Genomic DNA, 21,424 nt, shown 5'->3' with positions numbered 1-21,424 from the left:
CTGGGTATTTTTCTTTGGCCAGTGAAGCAGTGACACGTGTGATTGTGAATACTCTGCTTTATTCCACATACTTCTGGGAATATTGTGACCTTAATTTGAAATGCTGTTAGCAAAAATGGATACATTCATTGAGGTTAGTAATACTGAAGACTGCATTTATGAATTGATATATATATAGTATAAAATAGTATTTAAAAAATTCAGTAATAAATAATAATAATAAACTCAAACAGAATTTTTGTGAACAAAAACTCCAGAAATGACCGAATGCTTTACCAAATAATTTCATAGGATAACCTCTATATTGCAAATGTCATATTGCAAACATGTGATATATGAAGTATGTTAATAAAATCCTTAAATTATAGTGCCATATGGAATCTCTGGGCTGGAAAAAATCAGCAGCCTGTACTGGTGACCATAAGGTTCACAGCTCGAATCCCTGGGGATCCCTGCTTTTGCACTCTTCCCTTCAATTGACTAAACTCTACAAATAGAAGCAGAGTGATATTTTAAGCCAGTTAAGTTCGTGTGGGCTGAAAAGCAATTAAATTCATTTTTAAAAATTGAGCCATTCACCAATTTCTTAATCTTGTGGTGTCACAAAATAGTTTTATTGTGCAATTTTATTATATTCATATTTTGGGTGGAACTAAAACCTCACACTTCCAGGTTGTTGGTTTGAATCTCACCTCTGATCTGTGTGTGGAGTTTGTGTGTTTTCTCCTTATTGCATGGGGATCTTCCAGCTGTCCAAATGACATGCAGTTACCTTCATTTCTGTCTCTAAATTGCCCATAGAGTATGATTATGTGTATTTGTGCCCTGTGATGGGACCCCACCCCGGCCTTGTGCCCTGTGATGGGACCCCACCCCCGGCCTTGTGCCCTGTGATGGGACCCCACCCCCGGCCTTGTGCCCTGTGCTGCCTGAGACATACTCCAGGCCACCTGGACCAGAATAAGCGCTTATAAGATGGATGGACATTTCGGGGTTTGAAGTCAGAGAGAAGTGTTATATAATGTTATTTGAATTACCAAATGCAATTCAAATCAATCATAACAACTTGCTGTTCTTTCCTGTAAAATCCATGTTGTATAGATTCACATTAAATGAACAAACAATTCACATTTCCACTACCTGTGTTCCTTTATTGTCATTCAGCAGAGGCACCTGATGAGGCCAGTTCGGCAATGCCATCACAATGCCGTCACAATGCCAGCACAATGCCGTCACATGTTGACTAATGAACTGGGTTTCCGGCAGGAATGAAAGAACAGTGCTGACCTGCTGACTGGTGACCTTTACATACCATTAACCTTTCTCGATATCAGCGTCTCAAAAAATTGTACTGAAATTGTGATATCAGTATTTTAAAATGTTCATATAAATGTTTTAAAGGTGTGTTTGAATTGTATTTTTTTGTGTTCAATAATAGCCTTTACAATTCAGTATCATGACAAAGCAATCTGATGTCAATAATACAACTTACCTGTAATACATAAGCTATGTGGAAATGCTTTCAGATTTCAGAAGTTTTTTCGAACTATTTCCTGCATGGTTTTCAACAAAAAAATAAGCAGATTTTAAGGTTATGTGTAAATTTATAAAATTGAAACTGTTCCTAGTTAAAAGCTATATTCTGTTACTAATTAAATTCCAGTTTTTAAGAGTATGAAGAATTCATGAAACATGTCTAAGATGCAGCCAATGATTATGAAAAGGACAATATTTAATAGGTCTTTTATATGTGTCACGCTGAGTACTGAACCAGAATTAGCTGTACCTAATTGGTGACATTTGTTTTTTCTTGTTGGAATGCCAATTCATTTGATAATGTGCCAATATGCAGGAACAGAGTAATCAGAATGTAGTAGATGGTAGTATATAAAATTATTTAATCTCAAAGTAAAACATAATATGTAAATAAATTTGAAATTACAGTACTGTTGGAGCTGTTTATACGCTATTATAAGCTATAATTAATTATTATAGGGTGAACTCCCAAAGTCCCACTGTAGCGCTGTATTCAGAGGTGCCAAAAGGGGGGGGGGCAATGTGATGGCATCTCTAATGGCACCCCTGGCTTTATCATAAGAAGCTGACAGTCTATTGCTGTCTCCTTGGGCACAAATGGAATGTACTAAAGAATTAGGAATTTACAGACTGTGGTAGGCATCTTACATGGAAGAGAAAGTAGGATTCTGCAATTTACGTTACTAAACATCTGGCTTTCAGAAACTGATATTCATTTAACGCGCTTGACGTCTAGGTTTTAATATTAGATTAAGACATTCCTATAACATGAAGGTTTTCAACTATCAATTATATTTGCTCTGATCTTGTTACGAAGCTGTATTATGTAATGGAAGGGAATCCAGAAAAAACATTTAGAACGTGGCGTATCAACACATTCCATTCAAAATTTAAAACCTAGACACACATTTTTGAAACTTTATATCAATTTTAACAAAATTTCGGAAACAATACCACATTTGAAAAGTTTGCTATCAAATTAGAAAAGAAGATATCAGTGAATAAATGCCAGTCATCAACTACAAAACTGTATAAAGTTATTATGATATTAAGAAACGGAATTGCGCAGTTCATGGGGGAAGATGGGTGGGTGAGTTTATTTCGGTAATTGTATTATTATTGATTTATGTATTAATTGTATAATAGGCCTGTTCGGTATTATATTTAATAAATCACCAGATCCCGTGATTCAAGCATAAACTATCAATTATTTATATACTTGTTTTTATTCTAAATGAATACTCGATATTTTCTTGACTACAGGATGGGGACAGGAGGCTAGTAAACGCATGTATTCCCGACTGACCGAGTCGTTCCAGTATGTAATGCACATGCTGATCCGTGTCACTGGAAAGCGTGTGTTTCATTCAGCCAGTCATAACACCGCGACAAGCACGTCAAGGACAAGGACAGGGGGAAGGAAGGGGTCGATCCCGGGATCTGGGATAGGATTGGTGCGGCTGCGGGTCGAGCTCACATTACGCCTAGTGCACTGTGGTGCTGAGCCGCATTGCTAAAGAGGCGCCGCGGGTTTATGCGCCGATTGCGTGTATAATAGCCGGGGGAGTTGAGATCTAAGGTAAGCGGGCGAAAAACCACCGAAGCGTGTTAACAGGATGACTTTAGCTATGCGCAGTTAGAACATCTGCCATCAACATTGCCATGCCCAGGTGTGGCCTGTGGAGGTTTGCGTGTCCGCCGTAATATCATTCATTTAGGGCGTTGTAGTGAATTTCGGCACATTCATTGGAATGTAGCCGGAGAGCTACGGCCTAAATATAGACACAAGGGCCTAGTTTAAAGCAGATCGGATAATCAAATCCGGCGTGTAGGAGGAGAAAATAGCCCGTGCACTAGTACTTGCTAAATTATCATGGTTAGAATGGAAATAGTGATAAGCGTCCTCGCGAGCCGCTGTCATTTCAGTGCTACTGATAGGGTGACGGCCACTAGTGTTAGCGACGTGCTAACTAGCTAGCTTTCAGATGCACTTAGAAAATGTGGTTTAAATATTTACCGGGAATCATAGTGGAATTGTGTTTTTCTAAGAAAAATGCAGTTTGTAACAATGTAACACGCGTGGACTTTGCAACACATTTGGTTTAACATTTGGTTTAACTGTCGCGGGTATACTTGTGTAATATTAAATAACGAAACAATGTTCAGTTTTAATTGCTGCTTACTACCCATCGGCAGTAGAGATGCTGCGGCTCCTGCGGAGACACCGCGGCGGATGGGTGGCGCGGGGACAGCGCCGGTCCCAGCACAGTGGGCGCGTGATGGCCATACGGCGCGAGGACATCAATGTGTGGGAGAGGCGCGCGCCCCTGGCCCCACGCCACGTCAAGGAGATTACCAATGCCGGGTATAAGATCCTGGTGCAACCGTCCAACAGGAGGGCCATCCATGAGAAAGTTAGTGGCGAGACAAAATAATCACCTGTTTCTTAAGTGCCAACATGAAGATGTTTATGTCTCTCATACATTAATTTTAGAGTCTTCATCTTTTTTGATATCATGCCCGTCCTCGATTTATGATTGGAGAATCATTATTTATGCATGAAGCAACCGCCTCGAAATTAAAGCATATGCTCTTCTTCAGTACTACGAGAAAGCGGGCGCAGTCATTCAGGAGGACATCTCAGAGGCTTCCCTGATCATCGGGGTGAAGAGGCCACCTGAGGAGAAAGTCTTGCCCCAGAGAACCTACGCGTTCTTTTCCCACACTATCAAAGCCCAGGAGGCCAACATGGGGCTGCTTGACGACATGCTCAAAAAGGTAGGCATTGGTCTGCTCAAATCATGGTTATTTCAGTGAAAATAATTACAATGGCATGAAAGCACTTGTAATTTGGGGGTTTTACTTAGTTTTTTTTTTTCTGTCCAGGAAGTCCGTCTCATCGACTACGAGAAGATGGTGGATTCGAATGGTTTTCGCATTGTTGCCTTTGGACAGTGGGCTGGTGTGGCAGGTGGGGCTTCTCCTGGATGATGGTGCCTTTTACTTTATTAGAATCACACTATAAATTTCATCGCTTTTAATGGTGACTTCAGCACTTGTTGGGTAGTGTTCAGCCGTTAATTTAATCTTTGTTCCAGAGCCTCTGACTGGTATGTTACCTGGACGTTTAGTTTAAACCTTTTCAAAAGGGCAATGTAGACGATTAGGGGTTAATGCATGTAATAACATCACTTTGGGATGGGATGAATATTTGTTACAATTTGTTGAGTTGTTACATAATGCAGCGTTATTACGTAATGCGTTGTTACAGCGCAGCAATACTGTAAATTAGACTGATATTGGTGTTCAGTCTTCAAAGTCTTGGTGTTCAAGCTTTCCTTCTCTTCTTTACTTACAGGGATGATCAATATTTTGCACGGTCTGGGTTTGCGTTTCCTGGCCCTGGGTCACCACACTCCTTTTATGGTAATGGGCGTGTCTCCTTGTGTCCTTCACATATTTAATGTTGTTATTTTCTCTTGGCACGAAATAAACACTGTTTCCTGTGCCCCCCCCCCCCCCCTTTACTTTCAGCACATCGGCATGGCCCACAACTACCGGAATGTCAGTCAGGCGATACAGGCAGTGAGGGATTGTGGGTATGAGATCTCGCTGGGCCTCATGCCCAAGTCTATTGGACCGCTCACTTTCGTATTCACCGGGACCGGCAATGTGTCCAAGGTAGCCAGGGCCGCCTCTCTGGCAGGGCGATTTACGGGAATGAAGGTGTGTGTGCTTAGCCCTTCCTGATTTGCTGACTTCCCCCTTTTTCAGGGTGCGCAAGAGATAATCAATGAGCTTCCCTGTGAATTTGTGGAGCCCCACGAGCTGCAGGAGGTCTCAAAGCATGGAGGTGAACATTTCTTTGCTCTTATTCAAATTTATGACAGGTGCAAGGACTTGCAATTTCCCTCTACAGCAGGGCTGTTCAAATCACGGTGCTCAAAGGCAGAGCACTGCAGGTTTCCCAGCCTTCCTTTACCTGTCAGCCGGGTGAGAAACCTCTGGCCAATCAGAATCAGTAATTATTAAACTAACTACATGAGAAAGCTGAAAACAAGGCCTGGGTTTGGAGTCGAGGGCCAGATTTTGAAAAGCCCTTCTCTAGGGATCAATAAAATGCCTCTCAGTAAGTCTCTTTCTGTTTTCTCTCTGTCTGTCTCTCTCACCGTGCCTTGTTTTCTGTCAACCTGCTTGTTTCTCTGACTCTGTCATAATAATAATATGAAGAAAGGCCTATTAAATGGTAAAACAGCTTTCCATAACAGTTGTAGTCTTTGAATGCCTATATTCTTATTTATTCATAACTTATGCTGTTTTGGGTATTCAGATTTAAGTAAAGTCTACGCAACAGTGCTGAGTCGTCATCATCACCTGGTGAGGAAGAGCGATGGGGTGTATGACCCCCTGGAGTATGAACAACACCCTGAGCGCTACACTTCCCATTTCCGGGACAGCGTGAGTCACCAGTCCCCGTTCGTCCAGTTCCTGGCTCAACCGGTTCTTATTTTGGCATCAGTCTTGTTTTTATTGAATAACACTCAGCTGCTGTGTGTTTCTGCCCTGAATACTGAGGCTGTTCACCTTCCTCGTTATCTTTGGCTCCGAAGGACCCAAGTCCCGGAAGCTCACTTTGAACGGGGAGTTTGAGTATGAGTTCCACGTGGCTGGTTTGCTCTCGGCTGCCCCTGTAGCTTCTCTCCAGTGCACCTCCAGTGCCTCACCTGTAATGGTCTGTTCAGAGCTGTATGCTTGCGAAACAGTTACTCAACGCTCAGGTTCTCTACTAATTTTAAAAAGTTGTCTCTGCTTCAAACAACCTTCAAAAAAATCAGTTTTATTTATTAATAATATTGTGTGTCCTTGTTAACTCTGGAAAAGCACTGAGCATAGCATGCTGCATAAAGTGCCCTTTTCCCCCGTCCTTCACATTTGTGCTCCTCTCTGCTTTTGATGTTTCTAATAAAGGATGATTTTTTTTCAGGCGTCTTTTCTAATTGAGGCTCACAGGTTGCACAGATTCTGCAGTAACTGCAGTAACAAAACTGCATTATTCTATGGCTGATTGATCAGGCTGAGTGGATTCAGCACATTGTTGTTAATGTAGTGCTGCTGATTCTCGTGATGCGTTTGTGGTATTGTCCTGACGTCCTGAGGCGGATGTTCCCTCTCTGATGTGTATTTGCTCTGTGTAGATCGCGCCCTACACCACCTGCTTGATAAATGGCATTTACTGGGACCCTCATACCCCTCGTCTGCTCAGACGGCTGGACGCGCAGAGGCTGATGCGACCTGTAGAACCTTCCGCAAAGGCAACGGAAGGCTGGCCCGAATTACCTCACCGGTGAGTGCTTCGCAGGCGTCCAGTACCTCTGTCCTCATAAGTGACCTGTAGCTCTGTCCTCATCAGCGGCCTGTAGCTCTGTCCTCATCAGCGGCCTGTAGCCCTGTCCTCATCAGCGGCCTGTAGCCCTGTCCTCATCAGCGGCCTGTAGCCCTGTCCTCATCAGTGGCCTGTAGCTCTGTCTTCATCAGCGGCCTGTAGCTCTGTCCTCATCAGCGGCCTGTAGCTCTGTCTTCATCAGCGGCCTGTAACTCTGTCCTCATCAGCGGCCTGTAGCTCTGTCTTCATCAGCGGCCTGTAGCTCTGTCCTCATCAGCGGCCTGTAGCCCTGTCTTCATCAGCGGCCTGTAGCTCTGTCTTCATCAGCGGCCTGTAGCTCTGTCCTCATCAGCGGCCTGTAGCTCTGTCCTCATCAGCGGCCTGTAGCCCTGTCTTCATCAGCGGCCTGTAGCTCTGTCCTCATCAGCGGCCTGTAGCTCTGTCTTCATCAGCGGCCTGTAACTCTGTCCTCATCAGCGGCCTGTAGCTCTGTCTTCATCAGCGGCCTGTAGCTCTGTCTTCATCAGCGGCCTGTAACTCTGTCCTCATCAGCGGCCTGTAGCTCTGTCTTCATCAGTGGCCTGTAGCTCTGTCTTCATCAGCGGCCTGTAGCCCTGTCCTCATAAGCGGCCTGTACCTCTGTCCTCATAAACGGCCTGTAGCCCAGTCCTCATCAGCGGCCTGTAGCTCTGTCCTCATCAGCGGCCTGTTGCTCTGTCCTCATCAGCGGCCTGTTGCTCTGTCCTCATCAGCGGCCTGTAGCTCTGTCTTCATCAGCGGCCTGTAGCCCTGTCCTCATCAGTGGCCTGTAGCTCTGTCTTCATCAGCGGCCTGTAGCCCTGTCTTCATCAGCGGCCTGTAGCTCTGTCTTCATCAGCGGCCTGTAGCCCTGTCCTCATCAGTGGCCTGTAGCTCTGTCTTCATCAGCGGCCTGTAACTCTGTCCTCATCAGCGGCCTGTAGCTCTGTCTTCATCAGCGGCCTGTAGCTCTGTCTTCATCAGCGGCCTGTAGCTCTGTCCTCATCAGCGGCCTGTAGCCCTGTCCTCATCAGCGGCCTGTAGCCCTGTCCTCATCAGCGGCCTGTAGCCCTGTCCTCATCAGTGGCCTGTAGCTCTGTCATCAGCGGCCTGTAGCCCTGTCCTCATCAGTGGCCTGTAGCTCTGTCTTCATCAGCGGCCTGTAACTCTGTCCTCATCAGTGGCCTGTAGCCCTGTCCTCATCAGCGGCCTGTAGCCCTGTCCTCATCAGCGGCCTGTAGCTCTGTCTTCATCAGCGGCCTGTAGCTCTGTCCTCATCAGCGGCCTGTAGCTCTGTCCTCATCAGCGGCCTGTAGCTCTGTCTTCATCAGCGGCCTGTAACTCTGTCCTCATCAGCGGCCTGTAGCTCTGTCTTCATCAGCGGCCTGTAGCTCTGTCCTCATCAGCGGCCTGTAGCCCTGTCTTCATCAGCGGCCTGTAGCTCTGTCTTCATCAGCGGCCTGTAGCTCTGTCCTCATCAGCGGCCTGTAGCTCTGTCCTCATCAGCGGCCTGTAGCCCTGTCTTCATCAGCGGCCTGTAGCTCTGTCCTCATCAGCGGCCTGTAGCTCTGTCTTCATCAGCGGCCTGTAACTCTGTCCTCATCAGCGGCCTGTAGCTCTGTCTTCATCAGCGGCCTGTAGCTCTGTCTTCATCAGCGGCCTGTAACTCTGTCCTCATCAGCGGCCTGTAGCTCTGTCTTCATCAGCGGCCTGTAGCTCTGTCTTCATCAGCGGCCTGTAGCCCTGTCCTCATAAGCGGCCTGTACCTCTGTCCTCATAAACGGCCTGTAGCCCAGTCCTCATCAGCGGCCTGTAGCTCTGTCCTCATCAGCGGCCTGTTGCTCTGTCCTCATCAGCGGCCTGTTGCTCTGTCCTCATCAGCGGCCTGTAGCTCTGTCTTCATCAGCGGCCTGTAGCCCTGTCCTCATCAGTGGCCTGTAGCTCTGTCTTCATCAGCGGCCTGTAGCCCTGTCTTCATCAGCGGCCTGTAGCTCTGTCTTCATCAGCGGCCTGTAGCCCTGTCCTCATCAGTGGCCTGTTGCTCTGTCCTCATCAGCGGCCTGTAGCTCTGTCCTCATCAGCGGCCTGTTGCTCTGTCCTCATCAGCGGCCTGTAGCTCTGTCTTCATCAGCGGCCTGTAGCCCTGTCCTCATCAGTGGCCTGTAGCTCTGTCTTCATCAGCGGCCTGTAGCCCTGTCTTCATCAGCGGCCTGTAGCTCTGTCTTCATCAGCGGCCTGTAGCCCTGTCCTCATCAGTGGCCTGTAGCTCTGTCTTCATCAGCGGCCTGTAACTCTGTCCTCATCAGCGGCCTGTAGCTCTGTCTTCATCAGCGGCCTGTAGCTCTGTCCTCATCAGCGGCCTGTAGCCCTGTCCTCATCAGTGGCCTGTAGCTCTGTCTTCATCAGCGGCCTGTAGCCCTGTCCTCATAAGCGGCCTGTAACTCTGTCCTCATCAGCGGCCTGTAGCCCTGTCTTCATCAGCGGCCTGTAGCTCTGTCTTCATCAGCGGCCTGTAGCTCTGTCTTCATCAGCGGCCTGTAGCTCTGTCCTCATCAGCGGCCTGTAGCTCTGTCCTCATCAGTGGCCTGTAGCTCTGTCTTCATCAGCGGCCTGTAGCCCTGTCCTCATAAGCGGCCTGTAACTCTGTCCTCATAAACGGCCTGTAGCCCAGTCCTCATCAGCGGCCTGTAGCTCTGTCCTCATCAGTGGCCTGTAGCTCTGTCTTCATCAGCGGCCTGTAGCCCTGTCCTCATCAGTGGCCTGTAGCTCTGTCTTCATCAACGGCCTGTAGCCCTGTCCTCATAAGCAGCCTGTAACTCTGTCCTCATCAGCGGCCTGTAGCTCTGTCCTCATCAGCAGCCGGTAGCTCACCATGGGAATGGCGGTCGCCTCAGTGGCCGGACTGCCATGAAGTTTAATATTTTTTCATTATTTTTAGTTTTAAAATAAATCACAGGGATACAAATGCAGCATGGTACATATTCCGGAAATGTAAGCCCTGGAATGAAATTTGCATATATATTAAAGCTTGCATGATCACTTGAGGATCTCCAGAGCATCAAGGTAACATGCTTAAGCTTAGATAGTCCTTAGTCTTCATGAAGGGTCCTGCTTGCTGACTGTCTAGACCAGAGGTGGGTTCTTATCCAGAAAGAGCCGGTGTCTGTGTGTGAGTTTTCACTGCAGTCCTCACTCTTGGGTTTGAACAGCTGACCTAAAGGTTAACCCAAAAACCTGCATACACACCAGCCCTTTATGGATCAGACTGCCCACCTCTGGTTTAGAAGGTAGGATGACCCTCATGCAGACCACTCTTCTGACAGTTTACCTGAAGTTATCTTATTCTGGAGTGGTCTTGTTTCAGCTGGCCTGTTCCTGGGTCGACATCCTGTACATACATAAAATTGGCCCATTCTACGAAATCCCAACAACACTCAAATTCATTATGTCTGTTTGTTTATGTGTTGTAAGGAATGTTGTGATAGAAGACAGAATGTTCTTGAAGAATGCTGTCTATGTTTGACAGTTGTCACCATTAACATGATGGCATTATTATTGTTGATGTTGTTATTGTTATTATTCATCAAGTCAAGAAAGAGGCATTATGTCTGACAGTTTCTAATCCCCATTTGTATTCTGAGTAAGCAGGTCTCATTTTGAATGAATTGAATGCTAACTGGTTAAATAAACCTAAAAGGCTTAGGGCAGTGTGTTTGTTGCGTAATCCCATTAAAGCTGCTGTTCACAGCTCTGTGCCAGGTGCAACCTCGTGGACAGCCTCTGGAATTCTGTTTGTTACCAATAACATCTCTGTGAGGAATAAACCAATCCGGACGTGTGTCAGCAGTCCCGCCCCCCCGGCCACGCGCTCACGCTCATTGGCTCTCTCTCACAGCTTCCTGGCCATCTGTGACATTTCCGCCGACGTGGGGGGCTCCATCGAGTTTATGACAGAGTGCACCACCATTGATAAACCTTTCTGTATGTATGATGCCAACCAGCATATAGATCATGACAGGTACAAAACAAATACAAATGATTGAAAATGAATGTTAGAAAAATAAATACCAAATACATAATACATTTTCTGTTCTGTTATACTGCTGAAGCTTCTTCATGCTGTGCTTGCACAGTAAGTCAGTGTGTGTTTCCCGCAGCGTGGAAGGTACCGGCATTCTGATGTGCTCCATCGATAACCTCCCCGCTCAGCTTCCCATCGAAGCCACCGAGTACTTTGGGGATCGGCTCTGTCCATACATGTGGGAGATGGTGAGAGGGCGGCCATGCTGCTTTTTCTAGCGACCCCTGCTTGAAGTGACAGGGCTCCCCCCAGAGAGCGACAGGGCTCCCCCCGACAGCAACAGGACTCCCCCCCCGACAGCGACAGGGCTCCCCCAGACAGCGACAGGGCTCCCCCCAGACAGCGACAGGGCTCCCCCCAGACAGCGACAGGGCTCCCCCAGAGAGCTACAGGGCTCCCCCAGAGAGCAACAGGGCTCCCCCCCCCAGAGAGCAACAGGGCTCCCCCCAGACAGTGACAGGGCTCCCCCAGACAGCGACAGGGCTCCCCCCGACAGCGACAGGGCTCCCCCCAGACAGCGACAGGGCTCCCCCAGACAGCGACAGGGCTCCCCCAGACAGCGACAGGGCTCCCCCCGACAGCGACAGGACTCCCCCCCAGACAGCGACAGGGCTCCCCCCAGACAGCGACAGGGCTCACCCAGAGAGCGACAGGGCTCCCCCCAGAGAGCGACAGGGCTCCCCCCAGAGAGCGACAGGGCTCCCCCCGACAGCGACAGGGCTCCCCCCAGACAGCGACAGGGCTCCCCCAGACAGCGACAGGGCTCCCCCAGACAGCGACAGGGCTCCCCCCAGACAGCGACAGGGCTCCCCCCAGACAGCGACAGGGCTCCCCCCCCCCAGAGAGCGACAGGGCTCCCCCCAGACAGTGACAGGGCTCCCCCAGACAGCGACAGGGCTCCCCCAGACAGCGACAGGGCTCCCCACAGAGAGCGACAGGGCTCCCCCCAGACAGCGACAGGGCTCCCCCCAGACAGCGACAGGGCTCCCCCAGAGAGCGACAGGGCTCCCCCAGACAGCGACAGGGCTCCCCCCGGACAGCGACAGGGCTCCCCCCGGACAGCGACAGGGCTTCCCCCGGACAGCGACAGGGCTCCCCCCGGACAGCACTGCGTTTCTTGTTCTGTGGTCCTTCTCAATAAGTCACGTCAGGGCTTTGCATCCCCTACGATGTTAAAACGTAAATAATTAGCTCGTGAGTACAGTCAGAATATCGTAGCTAGCTGGCTGGTCAATAAAACATGTTGCTTCAGCATCTCCTGAATAAGTAACGCATTTATTTAATATTTAGTGTAGTGACTGTATGTGGCCAACAGGGGACCCCGAAACCTCAAGAGCCCTACTCAAATGCAAGGTTTGAGTAGCATTAGCAAGCAGCTACATCTGGCCAGTCTGCCTTAGCTGAAAGTGCTGGTGCCAGTTTGCTTCTCCAGTGGCTTCTGCTCTGTCCCTGCAGCTTCTTTCAGATGCCGCGAGACCCCTGGAGCAGGAGGATTTCAGCCCCCAAGTCAGAGACGTGAGTTATAATCCTTTGTGTTTTGGGGGCTTTTTGTTACCGTCTGTGCCGCAGCTGTTCCTGGTCTAATGTTGGCCTTCTGGGATCACAGAGTCCCAGACATGAATGACGTCCTTCTTAATGCTCAGCTCGGGTGAAACCTCCATACTGCACGTTCATTGATTTGGCTGTTTCCCAATTAAAGGCTGTCATCACATCAAACGGAAAGCTCACCCCCAAGTTTGAATACATCCAAAGCCTTCGAGAGAAAAGGTACCCCCCCCAATTCCTTCTTTCTTATTCCTAGATTGAACCGGGAGCCATTGTATTTCGTGTTTTTGCTCTTTATTAGACAGTCTCCGGTATATTTTTGATGACATCACATCTGTGGCATGTCCGTTTTATGCTAATTAGCTAAGAGTGACTGACGTGCTGCTTTGTTGAGGAACATGAGCGCGTTTGCTCTTGCATCAGGTGTTGAAGTCCTTGAAAGAGGTCACCTCAGGGACAATATGTTCAGCACAGCCAAATATGGCTGCAGGGGGGTGCATCAGTTTTTTTTTTCTTTTGCATTGTGCTGTTTTTACATTCTGCCTCATAAATGAAAGATTAATTTAACTTGCTGCTTTTTCTGCAGAACCGTTTTGAATAATAGTATAATAGTGTCTTTAGTTAACATACCGAAAACGTAACATTTCAGTAATTTTTATCATTTTCATCATGTTAAAAGGTACGTTTCCATCTTTATCCATCAACTGTCACAACTGACAGAAAATAGTCTTCAAATGTGTTTATAATCACAAATGGCTTAATATGATTTAAGCAATCAGCAGTTCAAACAAGGATGAAAATGGGTTCAGCTTAGTCATAGGGTCTCGGTTCCCACCAGTAGGGGGCACACTCCTTTCGCACCGGCACTGGATTCTACTCCCTGACTGTCCCGTCTGTGTTGTCCCTGCATGCTGGTGTTGCGCAGTGCAGTAATGTGTCTTGCTTGGCATTTTCCATGGTAACACCTCACTGCTGTAGACCCGGACGTCTGTCTTCATTGGTAGGTCTCATTTTCACCCAACCTGCCCTCATTTGAACTGGAGCCTGAGCTGGTCCTTATTTTGACATTTACTAATGAGAATCAAATTAGCGTAAAATCATGCAGAACATCAAATCAGCAACTGATTTTATTCCATAGACGCTGTGTATTTTCACGGTTATTCCTTTATCTCTGTATAGGCCTTCCATTCAGCGATCTTTAATGTAGACTAATGTCATTTATCAGATTATTACCAACCACATCACCTCCACTCTGTTAAGCATTTCACATTTGGTTTGTATGGCTCTCTGCAGTGTTACCAGTTTCTTGTTTTGAATGCAGCCTTCTGTTTACCTGATAAGAGCGTGACTGTAATTGAAACTGCTTTCTTTATGCTGAACGTGATGAATGCAAATAATACGAGGTTTTATTCAGATTTAGTTTTAGGATGAGGGGTAATTTGCACATTTGATCCGTCAAGTCATTGCTCGAAATTCTCAATATTTACCTGAATACAGATCCACCTGAATGCACCTTTTCAAATAAGAGCCAAAAAAGATGGTTTTAAAGGATTTAATTACACGCTTATGCATGTTCCATTCGGCCTGGTAAATAAGCGCTTTAGTTGCGTGTTTAAAGCTCTCATGGTTGCCCAAGTACACCGAATGACGCTGCAGTGGACGTTCTTGCTGGCCCTCCTGTCGTTTCATTTTCATTGATTTAGTTGGCTTTTGTTTTTGTTAACATCTGCATGTGGGCCATTTCGGTAGCAGTTAAGAGATCATTCCTGTCTGGACATGGCCCACGCGGTGTGAGCCTATAGCCCATTTGGAGACGGCTGTGATATGTCTGCTCTCCAGGGAACGGGCGCAGATTCTGAAGGTGAGCGGCAGGAAACGGGTTCTGCTCCTGGGCTCCGGCTACGTCTCTGGTCCGGTCATTGAGTACTTGACGCGAGACTCTAACACTCAAGTAACTGTGGGTAAGGAGCGTGTGACTGCTTCAGAATCCCCAAAGCTTCAGCAAACATGCGACAGATGAAACCCCTATACTCGCATAACAGAGTTTCATAGTGACCCATTGCAAGATTACAGTTTGGATCTGGTGTCTTAAACCAATGTTTGGATCTGGTGTCATAAGCATCTACTGAAGTTCTCAACTGTCCTCTTCATTTTTACACTTCAGCATCTGTGGTTCTGAGCCAAGCTGAAGACCTTGCAGCGAGATACCCCAACACCATCCCTATCATGCTAGACGTAACCAGCCAGGAGAAACACCTGGAGTCCCTGGTCAAAGACCACGATCTGGTTATCAGGTATGAAGGGCGAATGTTTAAATGCACGCTGGTCTGAGCGCCTGTGGTTTCGGTCAACGGGCCGTGTTTGTTTTCCTCAGCCTGCTGCCTTATGCACATCATCCCATGGTGGCCAAGCACTGCATCAGTAAGAAGGTCAACATGGTGACAGCCAGTTACCTCAGCCCGGCCATGAAAGACCTTCAGCAGAGGTACACAGGGAGGGCGCAGGAGAGCCGTCTACAGGGGAAAAGAGTGTTTCACTATCAGTTGATATATATGGTTGAGTTCCTGTTCTGTCTGTAGTGCGTAGACCAGGGGTCTCCAACTCCGGTCCTGGATAGCTACTATCCAGTAGGTTTTCTATCCTACTTGGCTTCTGATGGGTCACACCTGTTCTCAGGAAAATACCACTGGAGTTGGAGACCCCTGGCGTACACACTTCCAACAGTCCTGTTTCCTTTTTGTTATTCCATTGACCGTACGGATCGGACTCCGAGGCCCTTGTAAATGTCCTGCGATAGATTCTCCTGATCGTTTATCTGTCTCCAGTGCCAAAGAGGCGGGCATCACTCTAGCGAATGAAATGGGACTGGACCCTGGGATCGACCACATGCTAGCTATGGAGTGTATTGACCAGGCCAAGGTTGATGGTTGTGCTGTGAGTGTCGCTCTTTCTGCGCCTCTCTGCATGTGTTTCAGTACTTTAAGAGCAGGATTGTCACGTTACACTTAGACCTTGTAGATACTCTGCAATAGTGACATTAAAGATGATGGTATTCATTACTACTAAGATTTCCATATACAGCATTTCTGCTGTGTATTTTGAAAGATTCAAAAAAAAAATTTCTATTCCATGTCGTTATTTACAATCACCGGTTTCATTCTGCATCAGCATGTTTTGTAAGCGAAAAGCCGGGTCACTTGCTTTAACACCGCTGGTGATCGCAGGTGGAGTCGTACAGCTCATTCTGCGGGGGTCTACCCGCCCCTGAGTGCTCGGAAAACCCCCTCCGCTACAAGTTCAGCTGGAGCCCCTACGGCGTCCTCCTGAACACCATCAGCCCCGCCCTCTTCCTGAAGGACGGCAGGGTGAGCTGGCCCGGGGGGTGGGGGGGGAACCTCGTGCGTGGGATTATTTACACACCGGCCTGCTGCGCTCTCTCCTCACTCACCGAATCATTGACACTGAGTCACCTGACAGCTGCTGCTACAACCGTGTTGTGCTCACACTTGAGTGTAAGCAGCGTGTGAAACAGGCGATCAGCAGGACGGCAGAGGGCAGAATAAGCTTAAAGGCTTGGAATAAACGGCACTTGGTGTGTCACTCATAAATGACTGTGGAGTTTAGGAATATGGTGCCAAACAGGTCTTTCTATGGGAATATCCACACAGGTCATGTCGACACGCCGACTTTGGTAGCACGTTTGATCGTTTCTTTTTCTCGAACGTGCAGGTGATGAACATCCCTCCTGGTGGCGCCCTGCTGGAGTCCGTCATGCCCATGGACTTTTTCCCGGGATTCAATCTGGAGGGTTTCCCAAACCGGGACAGCACCAAATACGCAGAGCCGTACGGGATCGAGTCCGCACACACGCTGATCCGGGGCACGCTGCGCTTCAAGGTGCGCCCTCTGGCCTCCTGCCACAAAGGTTCACGTAGCCAGTTTGGAGGGACATGGGAAATTCCTATAATTCCCTCCTCTCTCTTTCAGCCATGACACCTCTGAGAAGCTGAAATTCTTGTATCAATTTACCCAGCTAGACATGTACCTTAAATATTGATGCCGAAACAGATGTTAAATGATTACTGATACTGTTTAAGTGTCATGCTTTAGGGTACAACGTCTGAGGTCGCATTTTGACCACTTTAAAAGGCTGCACTGTTCGGCCTGCTCCCGTATCAGTCTCCATGAAAGAATGGTAGGAATGTGAGAAATGTCTTCGTTTGTAGGGTTTCTCAAACGCGATGAGTGGATTTGTGAAGCTGGGTCTGGTGAACACTGAGCCCTGTCCGATGCTCAGCCCTGGGTCTGGCCCCGTCTCCTGGGTAAACCTCAGCCGCCTCTCTGGGCTCAGTTTAGAATAGATAACCAGAATGAAGATGCCTTTGACGTCTCAGGTCGCCTTTGTCACAGTACAGATGTTAATATTTTACAAAGGCCTGTAATCCATTGCTTCACCCGCAAATGAAGCGCTTCCATAAAATGTGGCCTGACTGATCTGCTGTCCCCTCCCAGAAAGAGCTGCTCTGTCACCTCATGGGAATTCCATCATCAACCAGCGGATCTGCCTTCCAGGAGGCTGTCTCTGCCAGGATAGGAGGGGATGAGTACAGGATGGAGACACTCAAGTGGTGAGATGTTTGTAGAAGCTGCTGTTCGGGCTCAGTGGTCTGATTTTGGAAGGAGAATGCTGACATGAGGGTGGATGTTTATTTTCATTCATTCATCTATTTATTTATTTTCAGGTTCGGTATGCTGAGCTGCGAACCAGTGCCGCAAGCTGACACGATCTTGGCTGCGGTCGCCAGACACCTGGAGGCGAGGCTCCCCTTTGGTATGGACTGGAAGCCCTGGGTTAGTGGCCTGTGGAAGGGGTGGAATCTGTAACACTGAGTGTCTGTGCATGTGCTTTGTAACCGCAGAGAAGAGCGAGAGGGACTTGATCGTCATGAGGAATGATGTGGGCATCAGACACTCCGCCGGTGAGCTGGAGACGAAACACATCAGCCTCGTGGTGTACGGGGACCCCAACGGCTTCTCCGCCATGGCCAAGACTGTGGGCTACCCCACGGCCATCGCTTCCCGGATGGTCCTGGACGGTCAGTGCGCCAGCAGTACTGACGATAGTTAACACGCTATGTCACATGGTCATTTGCCAAGACAAACAGGGCATGTTCCAGCAGTTCAAACTACAGTCGTTTGAACGCAACACAGGAAGTGAACATGTCACGTGATTTTACCTGACTGTCCTTCAGAAACAGTACATTTTGTGCCAAAATAAATGTACTCTTTCCTTTCAGGTGAAATTGAGACCAAGGGATTGGTGTTACCACTGACCAAGAACATCTACGCCCCAATTTTAAGACGGCTGAGGGATGAAGGGATTCGGTACAGCACAAAGAGCTCCTTCTCCGAATAACTGCAGTGAGAGAGACAAATGACATCACACTTCCAGTGGGCAGAACACATTGTATACGTGGTAAAAACATGCTGGGCTTTTCCAGTGACACTACATGGAAGCTGCTCCAGTGCTGCACTGCTTAACACCCTTTCAGTTTCCAAAGACTAAGGTATGCAACGGTCAAGCCACTACACGAATCATGGCCCCTCAGTGGTATTTGTCCATTAGAACACGCATATAGATGTGTCTGTGTGATTGTGCAATCCTGATGCCTTAAATCAGTTTCCCAGAAGCCCCACGGTTTTACTCCCTCCAAGTAACACTGCCACCTACTGGCATCCTCACCACTATTTTTAGACAGTTTCGTCTTGTCACATGTGCACCTCAGATGTTTGCTATTTTTGGTATCAAATTCTATGAAGTGGATACATTATTTTTAGAATACAAATTTTTTTAAATGATATTTAAACCCAGTTTTGAAGAATAACTCCTAAATTAAGGAAAATTTCAGGAAAAATAATTCAAAATTGAGTGGTTGGCATAAATTATTGGAATGAATTTGTCATGATTTAAATGATGTTTGAAAGTATGAAAGTAAAAGCGGAATGTTCTTTGGGTGATCTTTTGGTAAAGGTAGTAAATATATGGTCTTTTAATGGATCACTCCTTAAATTTTAACAGCTAAAGGTTGTTTCCCTGCATCCTAAAATAGAGAACCCCTTTTCTTTGTGTGCTGATTTTTGGGGTTCCTGTACAGTTAATGGACTTTAACTGGAAATTAACTGGACACTACACTGGCTTTACTGACAGCACTGAGCAGTGGTGGGCAAATGCTCAACAGGCCACAGGCAGTGCTGGTTACCAGCCCTTCCTACAGCTGCTGTAAGAGTTGCTGAGTGCTTAACAGTTTCCTGCTCTTTAAATAAAAGATGGGCCTGTTTCAAAAGGTGCGGCTGTATCCTTGCATGGATAAAATGCACATTCACCTCCCTGGACACTTAGGAGCTTCTTGGGTTAGTTCCTCAGCCACAGCAGGGTTACAGGTGAGCAGCTTAGAACGGGGGGGTGGCATGCATGCTTGGGTCTAAAAGGTTAATGCTTAAGGAACTGCAAGCATTTAGAATTCATCGCAAAACCCTCTGCTGCTCCATAACACTACAGGTAAACATTCCAGTACATTAACATAACAGTACTGCAGCATTTGTTCTGAATAGGAGAAATGTCTTTCAAGGAGGGCAAGTCTTTTTCCAAGAATTAATTTCTACCGTATGAGAGATCAGATTTTGCAAATCAAGCATGTGAGGATAAGATGCAGAATATTTAAATATATTCATGTCCTAGCTGATCAAATGATACTATTTTATTAAACACCAATATTTATTAAATATACTGGTTTTATATCTGTTACTACAGCATTGTAAATAAAAGCAAAGTTGTCGATGGTTCCCTTGTATGCATTGTGAAAAAATTAATTCCGTTTTTTTTTTTTTTTAAAACTTGTCCCTCGAAAGCACATAGCAGTTAAATTAAGAATATTTAATCTGGGGCACCATGCACAAGATAATTAGAAATGTAATTACTTAAAGTTTAAAACACAAATTAAAGACCTACTATGGTGTAAGTCATTGTCTGGAAGCTTGCCCATTCTATCTGATTAAATAACTGGACTACCACACAGATTTTTAATCATTAAATCATTTTTGCAGGGGTTATTCTATGCCTAGACAAAGTGCATGCAGTGTGCGTGCGTGCGCACACACACACACACACACACACACACACACACACAGCTACCTACTATGCTGGAGGTTTGGCAGACTCTGGGTTAAATTCTGCAAATTTTGCTCCCTTTCATCTGGAAGTACCCAAGCTCCAAGTCCTCTACATTATCCCTGCAATGTTCTTCTCCAACTGGAGATCTTCCGTTTGACCCCTCTTTTAAAACGATTTGACAAATGGTTGGACAAGCAGATTAAACAAAGACACTATTCCTTGACTATACAGCAGGGCTGTTCAAACCGTGGTCCTCGAGGTCCGAGCCCTGCTGGTTTTCCAGCCTTCCTTTACCTGTGAGCCAGGTGTGAAGCCTCTGTTGCCAGTCAGATCAGTAATTATTAAACGAACTATCCGGTGTACCTGAAAACAAGGCTTGGATTTGGAATCAAGGTTGAAATTGAAGAGCCCTGCTCTAGAAAATCTATTTTTGTATAGTGCTTTTCTACAACATTATATTATCTCAAAGTGCTTTACATCATCCCTGCCCGTAGCCCCCAGAGACCAAGGCAGAGGTGGCAGTGGTAAGGAAAAACTCCCTAGGAGGAAGAAACCTTGGGAGGAACCAGAGTCAACCGTCGGCACAAATCAGATTTTTGTGATCTCAGACCAGTCTTCCTAATCAAAGCTCCAAAAGAAAATTACATAGTGATGTTTACTTAGACAATGTTATGATGTTGGAATCCCTGCTCTCCATGACTTGTATGAATATCGTTTTCCTTTTTTGTTTGTTTGGTCAACGGATTAAGAACGCCAGCAGCTCTGAAACAGCCTAGTCTTTATTGAATTTTAACAATGACGTAAGACAACTAACCAAAGGAGAATTCAAGCAACTTGTTTGATTAAAAGTCCGGTTAAGGTGAACACATTAAATGTTAAATTATATCTGTGTGCAACTAAAACAAAAGTCAGTAATTCATGCTTCATTAATTTCAATTATCTATATATGTTTATCAATTGTTTAAAACCATTCATTTAATTATTAGAATTCAGCCATACCTTTCAGAATGACTAGAAAATGATGCAGTAGTAAAATATAAAAGTCTATAGGTATAAATAAAGTTTTGGTCCATTGTTCTTCACTATAATACTATCTGTATTTACATATTAGAACATTACTCAATGGTCCTATTCAACATTGGGATATCTAACAATGTATTTACAATATCTTTGTGTGAAATTGAGCAATGCCCAAATTTTCAAATCTACAAAAAGAAAATAAAAAGATATTAAAAAGATGGACCCTTCCCTTTAAGGGCTAAAACAGGAAAATTAGAGAAACTAGCAGTGAATTGAAAAAAAAAATTAGTATAAAATCTGTTAGGAGTTGAACAGGAATTATGTAAAGGCACACATTACAAGATCATGTCATTTCCAACAGCAAAGTCAAGTCAAAAAAGGGGATTCACAGCATTTCTTAAAAAAAAGAAACGGTCTCAGAGAAGAGAGGTTTGAGGGTCTGTTGCCATGGTTACACAAGGGACTCCAAACTCTCAGCGGCGTTGCTGGAGCTGAGAGCAGTCCCGTTGTTCTCTGTACTCTGAAGCGCTCGCTCATCTTCCTTCGTGCTAACAAGGCTCAGGATTGCATTGTAGAGGAATTGGTACTGATCCTGGAACAGCAAAGACACTGGTGTTGTCTTCTGTTATAACCCACTATGTTATAAACAACAGAACCTACTGATATCTAT

At 46.4% G+C, this 21,424-nt stretch overlaps 2 protein-coding genes across 7 annotated transcripts in view; one reads left to right on the top strand and one right to left on the bottom strand.

Moving 5' to 3' along the window:
* The first annotated feature begins 2,922 nt into the window (after positions 1-2,922).
* aass (aminoadipate-semialdehyde synthase) lies at positions 2,923-18,907 on the top strand. 2 transcript variants are annotated; one of them, XM_023826844.2, is made up of 24 exons: positions 2,923-3,115; positions 3,736-3,950; positions 4,138-4,314; positions 4,423-4,507; positions 4,895-4,962; positions 5,071-5,217; positions 5,311-5,389; positions 5,867-5,994; positions 6,732-6,880; positions 10,833-10,955; positions 11,095-11,206; positions 12,474-12,533; positions 12,718-12,785; positions 14,403-14,524; positions 14,728-14,857; positions 14,938-15,048; positions 15,389-15,497; positions 15,788-15,928; positions 16,293-16,460; positions 16,790-16,885; positions 17,076-17,191; positions 17,306-17,394; positions 17,483-17,659; positions 17,861-18,907. In XM_023826844.2, exons 2-24 carry the CDS (start codon positions 3,738-3,740, stop codon positions 17,977-17,979), a joined length of 2,787 nt encoding a protein of 928 aa, XP_023682612.1. In that variant the 5' UTR covers positions 2,923-3,115; positions 3,736-3,737; the 3' UTR covers positions 17,980-18,907. The 2 variants fall into 2 exon arrangements, with proteins under 2 accessions (XP_023682612.1, XP_023682604.1); XM_023826836.2 differs by having other exon boundaries at positions 3,733-3,950.
* A 1,588-nt stretch (positions 18,908-20,495) lies between these two features.
* Positions 20,496-21,424, bottom strand: part of ptprz1a (protein tyrosine phosphatase receptor type Z1a) — a 44,481-nt gene continuing 43,552 nt past the window's right edge. For all 5 annotated transcript variants that reach the window (XM_023826792.2, XM_023826801.2, XM_023826808.2 and 2 more), the window contains one exon: positions 20,496-21,346. In XM_023826792.2, the coding sequence (XP_023682560.2) occupies positions 21,206-21,346 (141 nt within the window). In that variant the 3' untranslated portion in view covers positions 20,496-21,205. The remainder of the gene's footprint in view (positions 21,347-21,424) is intronic.

The sequence above is a fragment of the Paramormyrops kingsleyae genome, chromosome 1 (genome assembly GCF_048594095.1).
Source record: "Paramormyrops kingsleyae isolate MSU_618 chromosome 1, PKINGS_0.4, whole genome shotgun sequence".
Classification (NCBI taxonomy): Eukaryota; Metazoa; Chordata; class Actinopteri; order Osteoglossiformes; family Mormyridae; genus Paramormyrops; species Paramormyrops kingsleyae.
The sequence above is the reverse complement of the archived record's forward strand: the minus strand, read 5'-3'. Positions and strand labels throughout refer to the sequence as shown.